This window comes from Sapajus apella, unplaced genomic scaffold (assembly GCF_009761245.1).
Source record: "Sapajus apella isolate SASKATOON/1434 unplaced genomic scaffold, GSC_monkey_1.0 scaffold200, whole genome shotgun sequence".
Classification (NCBI taxonomy): Eukaryota; Metazoa; Chordata; class Mammalia; order Primates; family Cebidae; genus Sapajus; species Sapajus apella.
The window spans coordinates 670,319-695,560 of record NW_022437140.1 but is presented as its reverse complement, the minus strand read 5'-3'; the positions used below and the strand labels follow the sequence as shown (position 1 = coordinate 695,560).

Below are 25,242 nucleotides of genomic sequence, written 5' to 3'. Positions count from 1 at the left end.
CCCCATGGATATGAACTGAAGATTCTGAGTAGAAGAACGGGATTGTCACCACTCAGCAGACATAGAACTAAATCATATGATTGATTTATTACAGAGGAACTATATTTATATTGATTTAATATGGAAGAACCTCTCCATCCCTGGGGTGATCAGAGAGAAAAAGGAAGAAAAGAATGAAGGAAAAAAATATATTGAGTGTCCCATAGATTAAATTTAAAAAACAAACACAAAAACAGACTAAGATCTGAACAAACATCATTTTAATTCTTTTATCTTGATCAAAGCTTCCTGTGGACAACAGTGACTGAGCAAAAGAGCACTAAGGTCTTCCAGAACATTCAAACGGGATTTCTGCTTCAACAGTAATTAGACTATACAATTGTATATTAGACTACTGAGGCCAGTTCTATCCCAGTTTGAGTATAGGAGACTGATTTTTACTGTTTTGCTCATATCCTTGGCAAAACTAAATTTGAAAAATAATATACTTTCTTGTACATTTCAAAATGTACAAAGTTGGCTGGGCACGGTGAGCGGATCACAAGATCAGGAGATTGAGACCATCCTGGCCAACATGGTGAAACCCCATTTTGGTCTCTACTAAAAATACAGGAAAAAAAAAAAAAGCTGGGTGTGGTGGCGCATGCCTGTAGTCCCAGCTACTCAGGAGGCTGAAGCAGGAGAATTGCTTGAACCCAGGAGGCAAAGACCACAGTGAACCAAGATCACGTCACTGCACTATAGCCTGGGTGACGGTACGAGACTCCATCTCAAAAAAACAAAAGTTTACAGAAATTTCAATATTTAAAAAATCATGCAATTTGGAGTGTGTTACATGCATAGGTATACATGTTCAAAGTAAGTGTATCAAAATGCTGAAGGTATAGATTAAGATCTTTTATGGAAAATACCACATCTTTACTGTCAAACCATTCAGCCACATCAGATTTACTTTAAATTCAAATAAACTTATTATTATTTGTCCTGGTTACAACCATCTCCCTACCCCATTAGAGAGACACATACCCAGATGAGCCATGACAGAGCACTAAATTCTCCAAAGGTCCTATTCTTTGGCATCCTAGAGGTTGAGGGGTTTCTGTTGTTTTGTGTGTGTATTTTTTTTGTTGTTGAGACAGAGTCTCACTCCGTCATCTAGGCTGGAGTCCGGTGGCATGATCTTGGCTCACTGCAACCTCTGCTGCCCAGGTTCAAGTGATTCTCCTGCCTCAGCCTCCTGAGTAGCTGGGATTACAGGCACCTGCCACAGTGCCCAGGTAATTTTTGTAGTTTTAATAGAGATGGGGTTTCACCATCTTGGCCAGGCTGGTCTTGAACTGCTGACCTTGTGATCCATCCGCCTCAGCCTCCCAAAGTGCTGGGATTACAGGTATGAACTACAGCACCCGGCCTTGTGTGTCTATTTTTAAGAGTCAGAGGTCTCACTATACTACCCAGGCTGCTTCTCAAACTCCTAAACTCAAGCGATTTCTGGACCCAGCCTCCTGACTAACAAAGACTACAGGCATATACCACCACACCCAGTGGTTTATTTTTAAAATAGCCTTGGGTCCATAACCCATAAGATATGAAAGACCAAGAGACTGACCTTTGGTTTATAAAGTGGAAGAAGGGCAACTGTGAAAGGGAAGGTGAAAAAGGAGACTGAAGAGTTAGTAGTTTCTAAAGCAAACCTATTAGTGGGAAGTTCATATAAATGTGAAAATTTGTTCCGTTAAAACCATCCATGTCCTGAAGACACTGTACTCAAAGAATAAGCCAAGTCAAGCCAAGCAAGGTGGCTCGTGCCTGTAATCCCAGCACTTTGGGAGCTGAGGCAGGAGGATCACTTGAGCCCAGGAGTTCCAGACTAGCCTTGGCAACATAGCAAGACCCCGTCACTAGGCAAAAAAAAAAAAAAAAAAAAAAAAACAAGCTGGGAATGGGGAAATGTGCCCACAATCCTAGCTACTCAGGAGGCTGAGGCAGCAGGATTGCTTCAGCCCAGCAGTTCGAGGCTGCAGTGAGCTGTGATGGTACCACTGTACTGCAGCTTGGGCAACAGAGTAAGGCTCTGTCCCTAGACAATAAAAATGAATGAATAAATAAAAGAAATGAACCAGTCACAAAAGGACAAATATCATCTATTTATATGAAATATATATAGAAGTCAAATTCAGAAAGACAAATGGAGGCTTAGTGTTTAGTGGGAATAGAGTATTAGCAGGGAAAGATGAAAAGAGTTCTGGAGATGGATGGTGGTGATGGCTGGACAAAAATGTAACTGAACTTAATTCCAGGGAAGTGTACATAAAAATGTTTAAAATTATAAACTTTATATTTTATGACACCAAAAAACAAAACAAAACAAAACACACCATGTCCAAGGACCACCTGCAAGGTCTTCATGTGTCTGTGTCTTGGGAGTTTGGAAGTTCATTCTGGACTACAGGACATTGGGATTTTAGATGATAAAACCTGAAATTCATTCAATCTGAGGAAGGTGTTTGTAAAAAACCAAAGCCATGAAATTCGGATGTCAGCTGCAGAATCCTAAAATGATTCTTACCTGCTTTAATGTCACTTAGCGCAAAAAGGCCTACGCGGGTATCTCCATTCACAGACCACTTCTGTGTTTCACAGTTGGGCTGGCAGCAATGATTCATGAACCGAGCATAGTTTCCTTTGGGACCAGCATCAATGATTCGGTCCTAGAATTCCAAGAGAAGCTACACATCAGACTTCCTGAGACCTCTGCTATGGATTAAAATTTGACTATTCTCTCTAATAAGCTGGAGTTCCTATTTGTAAATATTGAATCTCTCAGAAAAAAAAAAAAAAAAAAGATCCCAAAGAACTTTGGTCCTCAGAGTGTGATCTCTGGACCAGCACCATCACCATTTGGCAATTTGTTAGATATGCAAATTCTTCTTTTTTTTTTTTTTTTTCTTTTCGAGACGGAGTTTCGCTGTTGTTGCCCAGACTGGAGTGTAATGGCACGATCTCGGCTCACTGCAACCTCCGCCTCCTGGGTTCAAGCAATTCTCCTGCCTCAGCCTCCCAAGTAGCTGGGACTACAGGCACGCACCATCATGCCCAGCTAATTTTTGTATTTTTAGTAGAGACGGTGTTTCACCTTGTTGACCAGGATGGTCTCAATCTCTTGACCTCGTGATCCACCCGCCCTCAGCCTCCCAAAGTGCTGGGATTATAGGCGTAAGCCACTGCGCCCAGCCGACATGCAAATTCTTGAGTTGTGCTTCAAATGCACTAAAACAGAGACTCTGGGGTGGACCGCAGCATTCTGTCATAACAAGACCGCCAGGGGATTCTGACTACAGTGCAGTTTGAGGACCACTGTCCTACGAACAGCAGCTTGTTCCACTTTCTATTAGGCAGTTTCAACCCAGATGCACCTTAGAAATCACCTAAGAAGATTTAAATACGTACTAATGTAGAGTTCCAATCTCAAAGTAAGATCAGACTATCTGGAGGTGAGGATCTCACAAATCCTAAGTGCACAACTTGAGAAATGCTTACACAGGTAAATATCAAGAAAGGATTTTATTGCAAAAACTAATGCTGGGCGCGGTGGCTCATGCCTCTAATTCCAGCACTTTGGAGGCCAAAGCAGGCGGATCACCTGAAGTCAGGAGATCGAGACCATCCTGGCCAACATGGTGAAACCCCGTCTCTACTATAAATACAAAAATTAGCTGGGCAAGGTGGTGCATGTCTGTGGTCCTGGCTACTCAGGAGGCTGAGGCAGGAGAATCGCTTGAACCTGGGAGGCAGAGGCTGCAGTGAGCTGAGATCGAGCCACTGCATGCCAGCCTGGGCATCCAAACAAACAAACAAACAAACAAACAAAAAGATTTTTAAAATTTTACATGAACTTATCAGTACAATAATTAAAGGTTTAACAAATAATTTCTCAATCTGTAAAATAAAAGAATAAAAAAATTATATACTATTAAGTACTTTTCTGACTTCAAACTTGTAATCCTGTAGAAAACATACTCAAAGATAGAATCTCCAATTTTCATCGAATTGTTCAAAAACAAGGCTAAAAGCAGCTGTATTGCCTCTGGCCATGAATACCCAGAAATGAGCACGCTTACCTACTCCAGAACCCCAATCCAGCAATCCCACTGGGTATGGGAAAACACCCTGTCTTGGGAACTGCATTACATGCCTTCAAATACTATGGCTAGAACAACACAAATTTTACAATCTTGTAACAGTGAAAACAGCACTTCCCCTTACTTACTTTGTCTAGGGTAAGCATATAGAAATTAGTGATATCGTGTTCCTGAGCATAACGAATTCGAGCTCTGCATTCTTCTTCATCTATAAGCTCACCCACATACTCATTCACAAATTCACCCTAGAACAAGAAATAACTCCTGACTTAATGGGAAAAAACACACCAGTATCCAAATGTATACATTTTTTAAAAAAGTAATGAAAACATCAAATTCTCCAAAGCAGATTACATAAGTATAATTTTATGCACATACAATTACTTTATGATCCCTAACTATTTGATAATGAAAAACACCTTTTTACCCCCACCACTGATACCAGCAGAAAGATTATGATACACTGGATACTAAAGATCTTCCAGAATGGAAGATTTGTAAGTAAACTACAGCTTCCTTATAAAGAGAGATGGATGGCCAATCTCTACTTGCCCCAGAGACTTATTAGATTTTCCTAAATAAACTATGTTCATCGTCCTTGGCACTACACATTCCAAAGTATCATCCTCCCTACTCATGATACAGTCACCCTGGCTTTCACACGCGTTCACTCCTAACCTGCAAGGCTTTCATGGCCACCTTGCCTGAGTTAACAGCTACTTACATTTCAAGTCTCAATTTAAAATATCCTCAGAAGCCAGGAGTGGTGGCTCATACCTATAATCCCAACACTTTGGGAGGATCGTTTGAGCCCAGGAGTTTGAGACCAGCCTGGGCAACATTGTGAGACCTCACCTCCACAAAAAATACAAAAATTAGCCAGGTGTGGTAATGCAAGCCTGTAGTCCCTTCTACTCAGGAGGCTGAGATGGGAGGATCATTTGACCCTGGAAGGCAGAGGTTGCAGTGAGCAGAGATGGCACCACTGCACTCCATCCGGGGTGAGAGAGTGATAAAAAATAAAATAAAATATAATAAAATATAATAAAATAAAAATAAAAAAATAAAATATAATCAGAGACAAACTAATTTCAGTTCCTCTGTCACATATCTCTGAAGCCCTTTATACTTCCACACTGGGAGATGATTGATTCATTATCTCTCTCCCTCCAGAATGTAACCTTTATGAAAGCATGAGCCATATCTCTCCTCTCGTCTGAAGTCAGTGCATCCCCAGAACAACACCTGGCACATACAATAGATAAAATAAAGACATTACTGCATTTTCATTAAATAAGGCTTAACCTTCTTCTTCATGTTTCATGAAGCCAATCTGTTTTTTCCTCACTTAAAAAACAAAAAAAATTTTTTTGTTGTTGTTTTTTTTCAGATGGAGTTTCGCTCTTGTTGCCCAGGCTGGGGTGCAATGGCATAATCTTGGCTCACCACAACCTCTGCCTCCCAGGGTCAAGCGATTCTCCAGTCCCAGCCTCCCAAGTAGTTGGGATTTCAGGCATGTGCCATCACGCCCAGGTAATTTTTGCATTTTTATTAAAGATGTAAGGCCAGGCTGGTCTTGAACTTCTGAACTCAGGTGATCCGTCCACCTCAGCCTCCCACAGTGCTGAGATCACAGGCTTGGGCCACCACACACGGCCACTAAAAATATTTTATTAGTATGTGGATCAATGTCTCTGTCTCACGTGCCGTGTCCTCTCTCTTAATTACTGGTTCTTGGATAGTCAAAAAACAGCAAACAAAGATATAGCATCTCTATGAATGACCCTTCTTTCCATCCTCCTACACAGTGACCATGATCAATACAAAGACCTCTGAAGATCAAAACCATCCATTCTCAAGTGTCTAAACTGCGGGAGGATGTGGCAAGACACAATAATAAGATTAATTATTAACTGTATTTTCCTTGATGATGAATTTTCTAATGTCAAGAATTAACGATATCAAGCAACTGCAAAGAGGAGAAAAAAACAGTAATTTAGCTTTTTCTAACCTTTTTAATATCTGTTTTAGTCCGTAGACCCCAACCCCTCTGTAATGTGCGGAAAATTTCAACCTCTGGATATTGGCGCTTGGAAAAGCACTGGTTTTGACAACGCCCTCCGGCAGGACATACTGTGGGGTGGCACTCATAGAGCAGCATGCGGTTGATGCATTCAGAGTCTATACCACAGGGGTTCTCATCAGTAGCTTTACAATTGCAACGGGGTATTTCAGACAAGTCTGCAGTGAAGATCTGTACCCTGCCAATGGGACGGTTCACCTGGAAAAAGTAGCACACAGTATACTGCATAAAACAAGCCAGCATAAGACAATTCAGGCCCTGAAAAAGGCAAACATTTGTTCCTTGAAGTTGCAGCCACATTTCCCATGATTTTGAACTATCAACATTTAGACAGTTTGATATAAAAACATAGCCTCAGGCCGGGCACGGTGGCTCACGCCTGTAATCCCAGCGCTGTGGGAGGCCGAGGCGGGTGGATCACGAGGTCAAGAGATCGAGACCATCCTGGTCAACATGGTGAAACCTCATCTCTACTAAAAATACAAAAATTCAGCTGGGCATGGTGGCGTGTGCCTGTAATCCCAGCTACTCAGGAGGCTGAGGCAGGAGAATTGCCTGAACCCAGGAGGCGGAGGTTGTGGTGAGCCAAGATCGCACCATTGCACTCCAGCCTGGGTAACAAGGGCGAAACTCCGTCTCAAAAAAATAAATAAATAAAAAATAAAAAAAAATAAAAACATAGCCTCACTTGACATATAAAATATGAACTCCACAAGAATTGCTTGAACCCAGGAGGCGGAGGTTGCAATGAGCCAAGATTGTGCCACTTCGCTCCAGCCAGGCTGACAGGGTGAGATGCCATCTCAAAACAATGAAATATAAACTTTACAATTTTTAAAAAATTCATTTAATAAAACAATTTCAAAGCTGGTAGGCCAAGTGAATTATAAACCAGGTTTCTGCTATTGTCACATGGTGGCGCCACACTCGTTGCTACATAAAAATAGTCATTATTTTTCCTTCCTTTTTTTGTTGCCCAGGTTGCAGTACAGTAGCTGGATCTTGGTTCACTGCAACGTCTGCCACCTGGGTTCAAGTGATTTTCCTGCCCCAGATTCCCAAGTAGCTGGGACTACAGGCACGCACCACCAAAATCAGGTAATTTTTGTATTTTTAGTAGAGACGGGGTTTCACCATGTTGGCCAGGCTGGTCTCGAACTCCTGACCTCAGGTGATCTGCCCTCCTCAGCCTTCCAAAGTGCTGGGATTACAGGCAAGAGCGACCGCATCCGGCAATGCCACTGCACTCAGCCTCTACCTTCCTTTAAAAAATCAGTTAACCCTTGAACAACAAGCACTATTATTTATTCTTTATCATTTTTTAATACATTTGACATAGAAAGCACTATTCTTTTATTTTTATTTTTTAAGACGAAGTCTCATTCTGTTGCCTAAGCTGGAGTGCAGTGGCACGATTTTGGCTCACTGCATCCACCTCCTGGGTTCAAATGATACTCTTGCCTTGGCCTCTCAAGTAGCTGGGACTACAGGGACATGCCACCATGCCTGGCTGATTTTTGTACCTTTAGTAGAGATGGGGTTTCACTATGTTGGGCAGGTCTTGAACTCATGACCTTGTTATCCACCCACCTCAGCCACCCAAAGTGCTCGGATTACAGGCATGAGCCACTGCACCCAGTGAGAAAGCACTATTCTTAAGTGGGAACTTAATGGCCTGAAAAGATCTGTGCCTACTTTGGGTTCATCTATGCCTGCTGCATCAGCTTCACAAGTAACTGGGACTACAGGTAGGTATCACCACATCGAGCTTATAATTTGAAATCTCTTAAAAGAACTATAGCAGTGTCACTCATGGATTAATGTAGAAGCAGTGCTAGTGCTAAAAAATATAGTGAAAGTCTGGTGAGGTAAAACATGAAGGTCAAACAGCTATTGTGATACCAAAGCCATCAAGGCAGAGGTTTTAACAAATACTAGCAACATGGAAAGACAACAGATGTTCCAATACAATGATGGATTTGTGCATGAGAATGTGTCTTCCCTCATTTCATATTATTTCTGTGAGAACAGTCAAATTAAGTCTTGTAGGACATAAACCACACATAAAATTTAACTATTAAGGAATTGTGTGATTTTGAACAAATTACTTGCAGGACTATTGTGAGAATGAGAAATATATGTATAGTACAGCACCTAGCTGCCTCTCAAACATGGTAGATAAATTATTTCTTCCTTTCTTATATAACGTCCTTATGATTTTTTCTCATATCAAATATTCTAGATTACTCATTCTAGTCAACCTAAAATCACTATTACTTAGAAGTTATTTCTATCCTCTAAATTTTCAAATGCTTTCATTTCTTGCATTTTATTATTTGCCTACTCCCCTTTAATATTACAAAATCTACAATCTGGAAATATACTGTCATCAAACCATTTCTCTATCAAAATTTAACAAGAGGAATCCAGGTGCAGTGGCTCACATCTGTAATCCCAGTACTTTGGGAGGCTGAGGTTAGAGGATTGTTTGAGCTCAGAAGTTCAAGACCAGCCTGGCCAACACAATGAAACCCTGTCTCTAAAAAAAATTTCACAATGTAGTCAGGCATGGTGGCAAGTGCCTGTAGTCCCAACTACTCAGGAAGCTGCAGTGGGAGGATCGTCTAGTCCTGCAAGGCACTCCAGTCTGGGTGACAGAGCAAGATGCTGTTTAAGGAGAAAAAGGATGTTAGGTCTCACTGCCAGATCTGTTCCTAGATTCGTCAAAATACTGGTAAGGTTTGGAAACTTCTTGTTAATGGAGAAATACCCTCAACACATGCAACTGGAAGCCATTAAGGGATAAGCCTTACAGTGTCTAAGGTAAATTCTAAGGGGATAGACAACAACAGGTAATATCAGATACCCAAAACTACAAGTCCTGAATAGGGCATTTGAACATTCACTTCTGATTCAAAGTATTTTTACCTGAACCCTTCCCAAATACACACAAAGGTTCATGCTACTCCTTTTCTCACTACAAATATATGTTTGTGAGACAAAATCTTACTCTGTCCCTCAGGCTGGAGTACAGTAGTGCAATCACAACTCACTGCAGTGTGACCAGGCTCAGGTGATTCTCCCACCTCAACCTCTCAGCTAGCTGGGACAAAAGGCATCCAGATAATTTTTTTTTTTTTTTTTGGTATTTTTTGGTAGAGACAGGGTTTTGCTATATTGCCCAAGCTGGAATTTTTTTTTTTTTTTTTTTTTGAGATGGAGTTTTGTTCTGGTTGCTCAGGCTGGAGTGCAATCAATGGCACAATCTCAGCTCACCACAACCTCTGCCTCCTGGATTCAAGCAATTCTCCTGCCTTAGCCTCCTGAGTAACTGGGATTACAGGTGTGCACCACCACACCCAGCTAACTTTTTGTATTTTTAGTAGAGACAGGGTTTCTCCATGTTGGTTAGGGTGGTCTTCAACTCCCAGCCTCAGGTGATCTGCCGGCCTTGGCCTCCCAAAGTGCTGAGATTACAGGCATGAGCCACTGCGCCCGGCCAAAAAATATATGTTTTAATCATTATTTCTTATCAACTGATCTGACCTGTTATTAATCCAAAAATAAGTTTCTTACTTATCACATCATAAACTCAAACCAAACCAAAAGAAATCCCACATGGTTAAGAACAAAGACATGGCCGGGCGCGGTGGCTCAAGCCTGTAATCCCAGCACTTTGGGAGGCCGAGGCAGGTGGATCACGAGGTCAAGAGATCGAGACCACCCTGGTCAACATGGTGAAACCCCGTCTCTACTAAAAATAAAAAACATTAGCTGGGCATGGTGGCGCGTGCCTGTAATCCCAGCTACTCAGGAGGTTGAGGCAGGAGAATTACCTGAACCCAGGAGGCGGAGGTTGCGGTGAGCCGAGATCATGCCATTGCACTCCAGCCTGGGTAACAAGAGTGAAACTCCGTCTCAAAAAAAAAAAAAAAAAAAAAAAGAACAAAGACATGGATATATAATTGCAAGTAAATCTCACTATAGATCAAGGGTTAAATAACTTTTTCTTTAAAGGGTCAGACAGTAAATACTTCAGGCTTTGCAGGCCATAAATCTCTACATGTAGCTCGACTCTGCCACTGCAATATAAAAATGGCCATATATAATATGTAAATGAAGAAGTATTCCTGTGGATACTGATTGAAAGTTGAATTTCATATAATCTTTATGTGTCACAAAATCTCTTCACTTTTTTGCCAACCACTAAAAAATGTAAAAACAACCTGTAGCTCAAGAATATTAAAAGAATAGGCAGTAGACCAGATTTACCCATGAACCATAGTTTGCCAATGCCTGCTCTAAATCCTTTTCTGGAAATGTTTATTTTTTTAAAAAAAAGTGGAGGAAAGAAGTTGGCCTCTAAATTATTGATGAGATCACTCACAGGAAATTGCTCTCTCAGTAGCGCAATATGGTTCATATGCTAACTCTAAAATGCCTACCTTGCTGTTATCTGACACTTAGGACTACGTGAATAGAATTATTTTCCATTTTTGAGGCCTAATGACTATACTTCGAGGCTGCATTTTCACATACATTGAGAGACTCATTTAGACTCACTTGCAGGTTTTGAAATTCTTAATTTCAGAAATTGTAATTATTTGTAAGGATTAATAGTTTACAACTTTTTTTGTTCTTTGTTCTTTTTAAAATATAATCTTGGTATGGATATTTTATGACATGTAAAGTAACAATTTAAAGGCCAGGAGTGGCAGCTCATGCCTATAATCCCAGTAATTTGCAAAGCCAATGTGGGACGATAACCTGAGGCCAGGAGATCTGGTCTAGGAAACAGTGAGATCCGATGTCTAAAAAAGGAAAAAAAAAAAAAAATTGGGCTGAGTGTGGTGGCTCGCAGATCATCTGAGGTCAGGAGTTTGATACCACCCTGGCTAACATGGGTAAAACCCGTCTCTACTAGAAACACAAAAATTGGCTGAGCATGGTGGCACGTGCCTGTAGTCCCAAGCTACTCGGGAGGCTGAGACAGGAGAACTGCTTGAACCCAGGAGGCAGAGGTTACAGTGAGCCGAGATCACGCCACTGCACTCCAGCATGAGTGACAGAGTGAGACTCCATCTCAAAAAACAAAAAACAAAAAAAAAACAAAACCAACCTTCAGAAGCAGTGAATATTTTATGACTTATTTCCCTTTTTAGAAAGGTCTTCCAAAGTTCAAAACGAAAATATACTTATTTAAAAAAATAAAATTCAAGCCAAGTGTGGTAGCTCACACCTGTAATCCTAGCACCTTGGGAGACTGAGGTGGGTGGATTGTTTTGAATTCAGAAGTTCAGGACCAGCCTGGGCAACATAGTGAAACCTCAACTCTACAAAAAAAAAAAATACAAAAATCAGCCAGGCATTGTTGGTGGCTCATGTCTGTAATCCCAGCTACTTAGGAGACTGAGGCGGGAGAATCACTTCAGCCCAGGAAGCGGAGGTTGCAGTGAGCCAAAATTGCACCACTGCACTCCAGCCCTGGGTCACAGAGTGAGACCCTGTCTCAAACAAACAAACAAACAAAGAACAAAACTCATTCCATTTTGTAAATACCACGTAAGTCCATTAGACTAAATCTAAGAGTATAGAATTTTAGTGTTCTTACTTCTCATGTATCTTGTAAGAACTTACTGCTTCATCATTACACATTATTACTAACTCACACATAATTCACAACTATGCTAAAGAAAGACGAAAACAGGTCAGGCACAGTGGCTCAAGCCTGTAATACCAGCACTTTGGGAGGTCAAGGCAGGTGAATCACCTGAGGTCAGGAGTTCAAGACCAGCTTGGCAACATAGTGAAACTGTGTCTCTACTAAAAATACAAAAATTAGCCAGAAGTAGTGCTGTGCACCTGTAATCCCAGTTACTCAGGAGGCTAATGCAGGAGAATTGCTTGAACCCGGGAGGCAGAGGTTGCAGTGGCCCAAGATTATACCTGGGAAACAGAGTGGGACTCCATCTCAAAACAAACAAAACACACACACACACACACACACACACACGCACATGCACACACACAGACACAGACACAGACACAAAAGAATAAGTGAACAAATAATGCATTTTTTTTTTTTTTTTTTGCAATGGAGTCTCTGCTGCCCAGGCTGGTACAGTGGGTGCAATCTCGGCTCCCTGCAACCTCCACCTCCAGTATTCAAGCAATTCTTCTGCCTCAACGTCCTGAGTAGCTGGGACTACAGGAGCACACCAGCATACCCAGCTAATTTTTTATTTTTAGTATAGATGGAGTTTCACCATTTTAGCCAGGCTGGTCTCGAACTCCTGACCTCAGGTGATCTGCCTGTCTTGGCCTCGCAAAGTGCTGCGACTGCAGGCATGAGCCACTGCTCCGGCTGCATTTCTAAGAACAAAGAAGAAACAGTATTCTCATCCAGGAACAATGCCATCAAAGATGTTTTTTAAGAACAACCTAGGTAACCTCATTTTGTTAACAGGCCTAACAATATTCTTTCATGTTTTATGATACTTCAGCATCACAACTAACTTATCTGATAAAAACAGGTTTGTAAAAAGGATTTAGTAAATATTAGGTTGGTGCAAAAGTAATTGAGGTTTGTCATTAAAAGTAATGACAAAAAATTCAGCAACAATGTAACACGAAAATTTCTTTTTTCTTTTTTTTTTTTTTTGACACAGAGTGTCGCTCTGTCGCCAGACTAGAGTACAGTGGCGCAATCTTGGCTCACTGCAACCTCCACCTCCCGGGTTCAAGCAATTCTTCTGCCCTGGCCTCCTGAGTAGCTGGGACTACAGGCATGCACCACCACACCGGGCTAATTTTTGTATTTTGGTAGAGATGGGGTTTCATTATGTTGGCAAGGATGGTCTCTATGTCTTGACCTCGTAATCTGCCCGCCTCAGCCTCCCAAAGTACTGGGATTATAGGCATGAGCCACCGTGCCCAGCCTAACACTAAAATTTCTAATAAATTTCTTCTCCACTGTCTCTTTATTGTATGTCATATAAATGACATAAAAATATTTAAAATACAAAGGCTCCACTGGACCCAGATGATAATGGTGATGGCTTTTTTAGTAAAGGCGAGGTTTCTCCATGTTGGTCAGGCTGGTCTCAAACTCCTGACCTCAGGTGATGCACCAGCCTCGGCCTCCCAAAGTGCCTGGATTACAGGCGTGAGCTACCGTGCTTGGCGGGTGATGATTATTTTACTAGGTAGACTGAGGGTTAGGTACACCTAAAATTAATTCTCCTGACATTGGGAATCCTAGCAATGTGCTAGGAATGGTGCTCTGATACTTGTTTCTTTTTTTTTCTTTTTCTTTTTTTTTTTTTTGAGATGGAGTTTCGCTCCCGTTTCCCAGGCTGGAAGATCTCAGTTCCTCGCAACCTCCGTCTCCCGGGTTCAAGCAGTTCTCCTGTCTCAGCCTCCCGAGTAGCTGGGATTACAGGCTGATGTCAACACACCAGCTAATTGTTATATGTTTAGTAGAGATGGGGTTTCATCATATTGGTCAGGCTGGTCTCCAACTCCTGACATCAGGTGATCCACCTGCCCTAGCCTCCCAAAGTGTTGGGATTACAAGCATGAGCCACTGCGCTCAGTCTGGTACTTGTTTCTGATCTTCTTTTAAACTCATACCTCTACCTAAAACCAACTGTATTTGTCCTTCCATTCTTGTCATGAACAGAGTGAAAAGAGCCAGCTCTTCAGTTTCTCTCCCGGAGAAGATCTCCCAAGATTTTCTCCTTACCTTTATATGTTTATAAGGTGGTGGCTTCTTGTCATTCTTTCGGTCCTCCTGAAGCTGTCTTAGCTCTTTTTGGGCCTTTAATTCCTCAAACCTTGCTGCAGCTTCCTGAAGAGCTATGAAAACAGACAGCACGAGTCACTTTAAAATCTCTGGGTGGAATTATATATTTATTCATTTATTTTTAAATTTTTTCCCCTTTAAATTGGAGGAGAAACTCCATGCTTTACACAAAAATAAACCAATGTTATATGAAAAAGAAAACACATAACAGCTATTTTAAAACAGGTAACATAGTCCCAAGAGTATTCGGACATAGTATTAAGACAAAACATAATCTATGACTAAATGGCACAATACAGACTACCAACCTTTAGATCACAGGTGTCCAACCATTTGAATATAAGGACCTTTTTGCTTTCCCGTGGTGGCTATTATGAAAATTACACATGACCTTTTTTATTTTTTAAGCTCATCAGCTATTGTTACTGTTACTGTTAGTATATTTTATTTGTGGCCCAAGATAATTATTCTTCCAGTATGGCCCAGGGAAGCCAAAAGATTAGACAATTGTGCATTAGATGAGAAAACAATCAACCACTAAATGACTTTAAAAAGCCCACAGATACCATCTCCTAACAACTACATTGCATCTGCTTAGCAAAGTCACTGCCTTTAAGCCTTTATCTTTCCTTAGTCCTAAACCTCCCACTTCCAGAAACTTTCTACTTCTTAGGTGCCCCAGGTATTGTGCTCACTCTCCTCTGGCAGAAATTCAAAGTTGAAGCTTTGTTCTCCTTCTTCCCTCTTCTCTTAAGACTTGTTCTATAAATATAAACTATTAGCTCTAATGAAATAATGGAATTTCATAGCTAATCTACACTTAAGTCCTGCACTTTTTTTTTTTTTTTTTTGAGACAGGGTTTCACTCTAACACCCAGGCTGGAGTGCCATGGTGCAATCACAGCTCACTGCAGCCTCGACTTGCTGAGCTGAAGTGATCCTCCCACCTCAGCCTCCAGAGTAGCTAGGACCACAGGCATGCAACACCATGCCAGGCTATTTTTTTTTTTTTTTGGTAGAGACATGGTTTCTCCATGTTGCCCAGTCTGGCCTCAAACTCCTGGGGTCAAGGTATATATCTGCCTCAGCCTCCAAAAGTGTTAGGATTACATGTATGAGACACTGTGCCAGGCCACTGTACTTTCTCATGTTTAAAACGCTGCAATATCTAGCCAGGTGTGGTGGCTCACGCCTGTAATCTCAGCACTTTGGGTGGCTGAGGCGGGTGGACCACAAGATCAGGAGTTCCAGACCAGCCTGACAAACATGGTGAAATCCCATCTCTACTAAAAATGTAAAAATTAGCTGGGCATGGTGGTGCTCACCTGTAATCCCAGCTATTCAGGAGGCTGAGGCAGGAGAATTTCCTGAACCCAGAAGGCGGAGGTTGCAGTGAGTGGAGATCACACCACTGTACTTCCAGCCTGGGCAACAGAACGAGACTCCGTTTCAAAAAAGAAAAGAAAAGAAAAAGATTGCCATATCTGAAAAGTCCAATAAAATCTTAAAATTCTCATTCTTCTGCACTTAAAACTGCAATGCATTATTCTTCACCCAAGTTAAAAACTGTGAGAATTCTATTCTTGCCACTTTCTTCTCTGTGCCTTTCCCCATGCTCTGTCAATCCTTTAAAGAATCTCTCCCCTCAGCCGGATGTGGTGACTCACGCCTGTAATCCCAGCACTCTGGGAGGCTGAAGCCATGGATAACAAGGTCAGGAGTTTGAGACTAGCCTGATCAACATGGTGAAACCCCATCTTAAAAAAACAAAAAACACAAAAAAACAAAAAACTCTCCCCTCTGACCTATCCTGTTTTTCATTTCCTTGTAGCGGTCTATCAGAGTTTGTATGTGTTCCACACAGTCATCTAAATTGTTCTAAAATGTGTTTTTCCCATATCCTATTATTCAGCATGTCCTAGTCTACCTCCTTAACATCTGTCCAATATAAATCATATTCTCCATCTCCATGAACCATTCACCATTAGTCTGACTCTTTCTTTCTTTCTTTCTTTCTTTTTTTTGAGACAGAGTCTTGCTCTGTCACCAGGCGCCAGGCTGGAGTGTAGTGGCACAATCTCGGCTCACTGCAACCTCCACCTCCTGGGTTCAAGCAATTCTCCTGCCTCAGCCTCCCGAGTAGCTGGGACTACAGGCATGCACCACCATGCCCAACTAATTTTTGTATTTTTTTTAGCAGAGACAGGTTTTCACCATGTTGGCCAGGATGGTCTTGATCTCTTGACCTCGTGATCTGCCTGCCTTGGCCTCCCAAAGTGCTGGGATTACAGATGTGAGCCACCGCGCCCGGCCTATTTATTTCCTTTTTTGGAGGGGGTGGGGGCAGAGTCTTGCTTTGTCTGTCACCCAGGCTGGAGTGCAGCAGTGTGATCTTGGCTCACTGCAGCCTCTGCCTCCCAGGTTCCAGCGATTTTTCCTCCGTCATCCTCCCGAATAGCTGCAATAACAGGTGCATATCACCATGCCCAGCTCATTTTTTTTTTGTATTTTTAGTAGAGACAGACTTCAAAGTGTTGGCCAGGATGGTCTCAAACTCCTGACCTCAAAGGATCCACCTGCCTCAGCCTCCCAAAGTGCTGGGATCACAGACGTGAGCCACCGTGCTCAGCAGAACCTCATCATTTCTGCCCCAAACTACTTGAAACAGCCATCTTGCTCATTTCCCCACTTGCGGACTCTCACCTTTTAATGGTCCCAACACTGTCCCAGGCTGAAGTTTCTAAAACTCTGGTCTAACTAGGGATCTAGTTAGATATTCATCCTTTCAGGAAAATAGCCCAGTGCTCCCCCAACCAAGTGCTTAAACTATACCAAATGCTTGGAGGTTGCTAACTCAGGATGTTATTAATAGATTCAACACATGTTTTTACATGTATTGACTTCTTGAGACATTTTAAGTCTTTTTCTTTTTGAAGTTGGTGTAGAAGTTAATTTAGATGCTGGCCCTACTATCAGAGTCAGAAACCTTCCTTTATCACTTACTGGTACTGAAATGTTGAGCAAGTTCTTTAACATTAATTTGTCTCAGTTTCCTCATTTGCAAGATCAGGATGGTATCTACCTTATAGGGTTACTGTTAGCACTTAAAGCAGAAAATAAACACTGAACAGGGTCTGGCAAACAAAAATGATAACTATTATTATTATTCTTTCCCCAAAGAGTCACTTAGTAATCATCCATGACTTCCAAACATTGCTCCCCAGCTTCCTCTTGCTCTGTTCCCATAGCATATACAATGTACACTTCTGCCACAATACTAACAATACCAAAATCCTGGCAGGCGGGTATCTACTTCAGATTCCCGTGCAAAAACACAAGTTCCAAGAAGTCAGAGGCACCTAAAAACCCCCTGGTAGAATCTCAGAGCTTAGGCAGGCTCAGACCTGAGCTATTCCTTTTCCTCTACCTTCTCCCCCTGCCAGCCTCAGTGTTGGCCAGTTCTGTGCATGCCAAAATACTGGTCACTTGATCCCTGACCATCTGAGATTATAAGACTCAAGACCCCAGATCCTGACGTATTAGTACTGATAGCACAGTATTATGTATTTTTGTATTAGCAGTAGAACTGATAGCCCATATCTCTGTATAGAAACCACATGACAAACAGGTTAAGTGAGGAGCTACTAAAATAACATGTGGCAAACAGAACCTTTGATAAACTTGTTCCCTATGGACATAACTCCTATTCCCTAACCAGGAAATTTTATATGCTTAGAATCTTCTTGCATGTCACTTGCTTAGAATCCCTTTTCATTTCACCCTACAGACAAAATCTTAAACAGATGCTCCTCATGTTAACAACTGGTTTACCTGGATGTAATCCCATCATAAGCTGAGGAATATAATAGATGTGCATCATCGTAAAGGTGTAAGTTGGACCATTTAAAGTCGGGAACCATCCGTACTTTAAGGACCAAATATATTAAATAGCAAGAGATATATTGTCTTTCAAAGGACAGCTACAGGAAGAAGGTAATTACCACTAAGGGGATACCAATTAAGTACTCTGCTGTGTCACTTTTTATAATCCCACTGAATTTCGAGACCAAACTTTCTCCATTATCTGGTAAGAGAAAACCAGGTTCAAAGTTGATTCAACCACGTGGTAAGCAATAAAACTAGTTCTGCTGATAACAGGGTACCCTGTTCTACCCAACTGTCTCCTCTGCCTTTACTAGGCCAGTTTACAAAAATTTCTCTTGATTCAGAGCATTTATGTTTTGACCTTTACTGGTTTGTTCCACAATATCTGGTGAATTTTATTTCTTCCCAAAAAGCTTAAAAGAAAAAAAAAGGAACAAAAACTAAACTCCTTGGAACGAATGCACCTCTGTGAAAGATCTGAGGCTCTGTGTTTCTTATATAAAATCATTTCAAAACTCCATTATTTGATGGGATGCTGAGAAAACAACTAATAAGTCAAAAAAAAGCTCAAGGAAATTCTAATTAAGTAAAGGTTAAGGCTCAAACATAATGAGTTACATGGGTTAACTTCCCTGAAAAATACTATATTTGTAGCCACATAATGCTCCGAGAGGACAGAACACAGCTTCAAAATGGAAAATACGTGAATTCTAAAACAGAGCAGACACTCAGGCAACAGAGGTCTGTGTTAGCCTGAGAAACAAAAAGGATAAAGTTACCTTTTTTATATGTCCCATCCACTCCTTTCCCCATTTTATCCTTGCTGCTCACATCACCCTCCATGTAAGGGAAGACACGGGCCTGGTGAGTCCACAAATAATCATTAGATCCAAAAAAGAGGACAGGGAACTCTCCCACATCATGTCTCATCTTATCAATGTTGGAAGGAACAGCTCGAGGATGACAGATCTCAGCTGGCCACCACCTGGAAAAGGTGAAAAGGAGAAGAGAAACCTCTAGAAGGCTGCAAGAATTAGGAAAATAACCTCATATAAGAGTAAGGATTAGCAATGTCTGTCCACATTTAAGTCCATCTTAACAGCATTCTTACAACCTAACTAGAACACAAACAAGTAGTACGTGCTAAAAGCTGGAAAACATCTGCCCACATTCCCACACATGCACACACTCCATTAGACTCAATTGTTCTACTTCAAGGACTCTACCTAAAGGAAATAATGAGATAGGAACAGAGACTTATGACAGTAACATTCACTGAAGCATTATAAGGAAAAACTGGCTGGGTGCAGTGGCTCACCCCTGCAATCCCTGCACTCTGGGAGGCCGAGGCGGATGGATCACGAGGTCAGGAGTTCAAGACCAGCCCGGCCAATATGGTGAAACCCTGTCTCTACTAAAATAAAAATTACAAAAATTAGCCAGGCATGGTGGTGCCCATCTGTACTCGCTGCTACTCGGGAGGCTGAGACAGAAGAATCCCTGGAACCTGGGAGGCAGAGGTTGCAGTGAGTCGAGTCGAGATCATGTCACTACACTCCAGACTGGGTGACAGAGCAAGACTCTGGCTCAAAAAAAAAAGAAAGGAAAAACTGGAAAAAATATAAATGCTCAACATCAAGAAAATAATAGTATTACCCATGGTATACTATACAAAATAAAATACAATGTGGCCTTTAAAAAGGAAACCTTCAATCCTCATTAGGAGTATGGAATAATAGCACCAAGATATCAAAACACAAACACATACAAACAAAATCAAAGAATGTAAATTAGTACACAGCCAATTTAGGGAGACAATTTGGCACTACCTATTAAAGCTGGAAACTACCTACTTTACTCCAGAGAATGCCCTAGAGAAGGCCCTAAGTATACAAACCAAGTATATACTGGTATGTAAGTATATTATATACAAGATCCCAAGTATATATACCAAGAAAAACTGACCAAATGTTCGCAGTCCAAACAGGAAAATGGATAAGTGAACTAGACATTATGTGACTATATAAAGGAACAGTGAACTATGAATGAATCAGCATACTATACTATGATGAATCTCAGAGCATAAAAGTGAATGAAAAAAGTTGCAGAAAAATATATCAATAATAATTCCTTTACATAAAGGTCTAAAATATACCAAAGAAAACATGGTATATCTTCACGGAAGAGCAAAGGAAAAATCTAAAGTTAGTACAACGGTTACCTCTGAGGGGTAGGAAAGAATGGAATCAGGGCATGGAATAAACCTAAAAAGTACCAATAGTGTTCTATTTCTTTAAGTGGGTGATACATACACGGGTGCCACTTTTGTTATTCTTTAAAATCATGCATGTTACATTCTTTGAGCTTTCCATATTCAATCAAAATATTTTTAAAAAGAAAAAGTGGCTGGGCACAGTGGCATGTACCTGTAGTCTCAGCTACTCAGGAGGCTGAGGCAGCAGGATCCCATAAGCCCAGGAGTTTGAAGTTGCAGCGAGCAATGATCATACCACTGCACTCCAGCCTGGGTGACAGAGGATACCCTTTCTCAAAACAAACAAACAACCCACCCAAGACACAAAACTGAGTATAAACTGTAAAGATGTAGAGGGGGGAGGATAACTGTGTATTGGTATGTCAGGGAGTACATATGATGAAATGTTAATGCATCTGCCTTGTGAGATTATTAGTGTGTTTTCATTAAAAAATATTCCACAAAATACATAAAAGAAAAAAAATTTCCACAGAGAACATGTATTGTTCCTATAATTACAAATCATAAAGTTAGGTTTCTTTTCCTATAAGGAAAAAAATGAATAAGAGGAGGGGAGGGTACCTTATCTAATTAAGAAGATCATTAGAAAATATGTTAAGCATTGTATCTGAGAAGTCCCAAGAAACAGAGGATGGTAAAAGAAATAAGTGCTATTCTCCAGGCTTACCTGTATCGTCCAACTTTTACCCAGACAATCTCCCTGTAGTGTGGCTTTTTGCCTGCCTTACAGTCATTGCAATACCAGTTTCCTTCAGGAATATCAATGTTCAGACATTCACGATGAAATGCAGCAGGGCAAGAGTCGCAGCACAGAAGGCTGCCTCCTGTAAGAATAAAAAAACATGGCATTCAGACCACAAGACTGCATTTAAGCACCCAGCTAAAACAGCTTTTGCTCAGCTCTTAACCAGCTAAGGGCTTATTAATTTAATTTGTTACCCAGAAAGTCTATGCTGAAGGAGTATTCCCACTTCAACATTCCTGAACACCACTCCCCTGAAAGCTTGTTAGATTCACACCTTATAAACATGAGATCCTACTGGCAAAATTAAGTTAAAGCAATGAAGTCAGAAGGAACCCTGTAAAAGTAATGTATGTGTACATTCATACATATATATACATTCTCTTTCTCTTCACTAAAAGACATACTAAATAAAAACATTATCAATGACACACAATGACCAAAGTATGAACAGCATAAGCTTTATTTAACTATCATCAGGCTCAGGTTGGAATTCTAGCTCTAGGATCACATGCCCTTGTGAATTTTACTTTCCTTGCAGAGCTATCATTTCCTCAGTGGTAAGTTTTCTCTAATAAACAATAACCACATCTGTTTGAGAACTCACCTAGCTATTAAATCACCTAGTAGCATCTGACACATAAGTAGTATCTCCAAATGGTTAGTTCCTTCCCTCCTTGTAAAATTACTAACTTTTCAGTTGGGTGCAGTGCCTCATGCCTATAATCCCAGCACGTTGGGAGGCTGCAGCAAGTAGATCACTTGAGGTCAGGAGTTAGAGAACAGCCAGATCAACATGGTGAAACCCTGTCTCTATTAAAAAATTAGCCAGGTGTGGTGGCACATGCCTGTATTCTCAGTTGGGAGGCTGAGACAGAATTGCTTGAACTTCGGAGGTGGACATTGCAGTGAGCCAAGACCGCACCAGTGTACTCCAGCCAGGGTGACAGAGCAAGATTCTGAATCAAATCAATCAATCAATCAATCATCAATCAATCAATCAACCAACTAAAAAGTAGCTACTAACTTTACAAAATACAGTAGTTTCAGCAGATAGGCAGACATTTTATTTTGTTGCCAAAAAGAAAGAAGACACGCTGTTGTCAGAAATAAGCATGCTTCAAACATGCTAGACTCAAACATATAATTCCAAGTTTTATCCTGAAGTGGGGAATATAGCCTTAGCAAAGAATATATCTGCGTTAATCTTGTTCTCACTGTGCTTCTTTTACCTCTTAAAAATCCTACTATAGAAAAAGGCAGGGGTCTCGGTGGCCAGAGAAAGAATAGGTGCAGGTGAAGGTGGTGGCGGTCAAGGTCATGAACTGTATCATGGAGGTGTCCTGTGGCCAGGCGGAAAGCAGCCAGAAGCCCAACGCCTAGGACATGATACCCAAAGATTACTACTTTGACTCCTACGTTCACTTTGGCATCCATGAGGAAATGCTGAAAGACGACATGTACATCTCACGTACTGCAATTCCCTGTTTCACAACCAGCACCTCTTCAAGGACAAGGTGGTGCTGGAAGTGGGCTCAGGCACAGGCATCCTCTGCATGTTCGCCACCAAGGTTGGGGCCTGCAAGGTCATCGGGATTGAGTGGTCCAGAATCTCTGATTATGTGGTGAATATTGTCAAAGCCAACAAGTTAGACCACGTGGTGACCATCATCAAGGAAAAGTTGGAGGAAATAGAGCTCTGGGTGGAAAAGGTGGATATCATCATTAGCGAGCGGATGGGCTACTGCCTCTTCTACGAGTCCATGCTCAACACCATGCTCTACACCCAGGACAAGAGGCTGGTGCCTGACATTCTCATCTTCCCAGACCAGGCCACTCTGTAATGTGATGGCCATCGAGGACTATAAGACCCACTGGTGGGAAAATGTGTATGGCTTCGACATGTCTTGCATCCAAGATGTGGCCATCAACGAGCCCCTAGTGGACATGGTGGATCCCAAACAGCTAGTCACCAATACTTGCCTCATAAAGGAGGTAGACATTTACATCATCAAGGAGAAAGACCTGACCTTCACCTCCCTATTCTGCCTACAAGTGAAGCAGAATGACTATGTGCATGCCCTGGTGGCCTACTTCGAGTTCACTGCCACAAGAGGACTGGCTTCTCCACCACACCTGAGTCCCCCTCCACATACTAGAAGCCGACGGTGTTCAACATGGAGGACTACGTGAATGTGAAGACAGGAGAGGAGATCTTCGGCACCATCAGCTTTCGGCCCAGCGCCAAGAACAACAGGGACCTGCACTTCATCATTGACCTGGACTTCAAGGGCCAGCTGTGCAAGCTATCCTGCTCCATAGACCATCCATTGCACTGATGCTCAGCTCTCCCACCCTGCATGGGCCCAGGGGCTGACTGTTCCTAGGCAGTTTCGGGGCTCCCCCTTCCTCTCTCTCCCATAGAAGAGGGCTTTAGGGGTCTCAGCTTGGGGGATGGTGAGAGCACATCGTGACTGTGTTTTTCATAACTTATGTTTGTATATGGCTGCATTTACGCCGACAAATCCTCAGCTGGGAAACAAACTAACAAAAACTCCTACTATAAACATACTTCTGTTGGCACTTTATATATAATTTCTTCCCATGCTGATTTTTGCTTTTTTTTTTTTTACCAGTCAGAGGTCTTTTATTTTTTAACACCTATTATGCCTGAATTCATAGGGAATAGGTGCCATCAGCTCAGGCTCCTTCCCATTGGTTCTCACTGCTTTCTGGGTAGAGCAGGCTGGTGCTTCAGTTGAACCCAGGTACCATTCTCTTTGGCTCTTTTCCTCATCATTTTCCTTCATGCGTTTCAGGAAGCTATCTCAGCCATTAGAGAGCTTAATGTGCTCAATTCGTACATTAAATCTCATGGCAAGAATCTTGACCTTAACTTGTTTGCTTACAACAATGGCAACAGCATGCTGGGTAACACTGGGTAACACTGTAGATGCTTCCAGTTTTGCCATGGTTAACACTTATGGACATTGCTTTTTGAAACAGTACCCATTCCCTTGATGTCTACAATATCACCTTTCTTACAGATTCACATATACATGGCCAAAGGAACAACTCCATGTTTTCCAAAAGGCCTAGAAAACATGTATCAGGTACCTCTCCTCTTTCCCTTTGTGTTCATCATTTTAGTGAATTACAGGAAGATGGCGGTTCTGGCTGAAAGAAACTTTTCTTAATAATTCTCTACAAAAAGCTCTTAAAATAAAGAGTGAGAATTTTATTTGTATTTGTTGGGGCCAAGGGTGTGCATTTCATATCAGGTTCCTACTTCAACTGGAAAAGCTCACCTTTGGTCTGTACTATATAATGAAGCTCAGAGTCAGAGCAAGATTACATTTGTAAATGTGTCTGCTGCTAAAAAACAAGTCTGAAGGACAATTATACAGTCCAAAACTCTACTTAGCTATTCTGGCACATTCTGTGGATCAATTGAGTAATCGTAAAATGGTACACCAACAGTGACATAAATTCAACTAGCCCAGTGGCAGAACACCTCCTGCAACATTCCTATCTATGCTCAGTTACCTGCTGAATTATAACTTTAGTCTGCTTACATAGTCTTAGGAGAAAAATCTTCCTTTCACTAAATTGGCATTCATAATGCACAAAGAAATATTTCATGTACAGAGGCATTCAAAGAAGGATATAACACGAAAAGAAACCTGGATAAAAGAAAATCCAGTGAATAAAGGCAAAAGGTCAGACCTGAGGGGAAAAGTGGCAAGCACCTCTGTTTTGCGAGATAGAACATAATGTGGATTATGCTGAGGAAGAACATGAAGGAAGAAATCAATAGAACTACTCTGGGTAGCAAGATGTGCAGCAGGAGGAAAGGTCTATCTCGTGACACTAGAGGTAATATACAAGAGAAAGTCAGAAGATCAGGAAGATAGAAGAGGGAAAACTGCATGAACCATTAAAACAAAGATGAAATGACAGACACTTGGTGAAAGAGAGAAAGAAAGAGAAAATACATTTTAAACATACTGCTAAATTGAAAGGATCCGATTCCTTACAATTTGCAATTTACCAAATTATTATCCTACTACTCTGGGTTAACAACCTTCAGTTCTCTCCTTTACACGAGAGGAAAAAAGGTTTTAAGGCTATTTTCTATCCCTGTTCACTAACCACAGGATAAACTTAGTTGATGGGAGCAGTCCTTGGGCTTTTCGGTCTCAGGCTTTCCTTGAATTTACAGGACCATATTATGCTATCGAAAATTACCAAGAAACTCAAAGTGCTTTTGTTTATACAGGATATACATACAGATATTTGCTGAAGAGAAAT

At 41.4% G+C, this 25,242-nt stretch overlaps 1 protein-coding gene and 1 pseudogene across 16 annotated transcripts in view; one reads left to right on the top strand and one right to left on the bottom strand.

Moving 5' to 3' along the window:
• Positions 1-25,242, bottom strand: part of NSD1 (nuclear receptor binding SET domain protein 1) — a 159,392-nt gene that overhangs the window by 10,946 nt on the left and 123,204 nt on the right. For all 16 annotated transcript variants that reach the window (XM_032269920.1, XM_032269928.1, XM_032269923.1 and 13 more), the window contains 6 exons: positions 20,857-21,013; positions 18,694-18,899; positions 13,970-14,082; positions 6,154-6,423; positions 4,271-4,387; positions 2,570-2,711 (listed from right to left, as the gene is read on the bottom strand). In XM_032269920.1, the coding sequence (XP_032125811.1) occupies positions 2,570-2,711; positions 4,271-4,387; positions 6,154-6,423; positions 13,970-14,082; positions 18,694-18,899; positions 20,857-21,013 (1,005 nt within the window). The remainder of the gene's footprint in view (positions 1-2,569; positions 2,712-4,270; positions 4,388-6,153; positions 6,424-13,969; positions 14,083-18,693; positions 18,900-20,856; positions 21,014-25,242) is intronic.
• Positions 22,222-23,270, top strand: LOC116543926 (annotated as a pseudogene).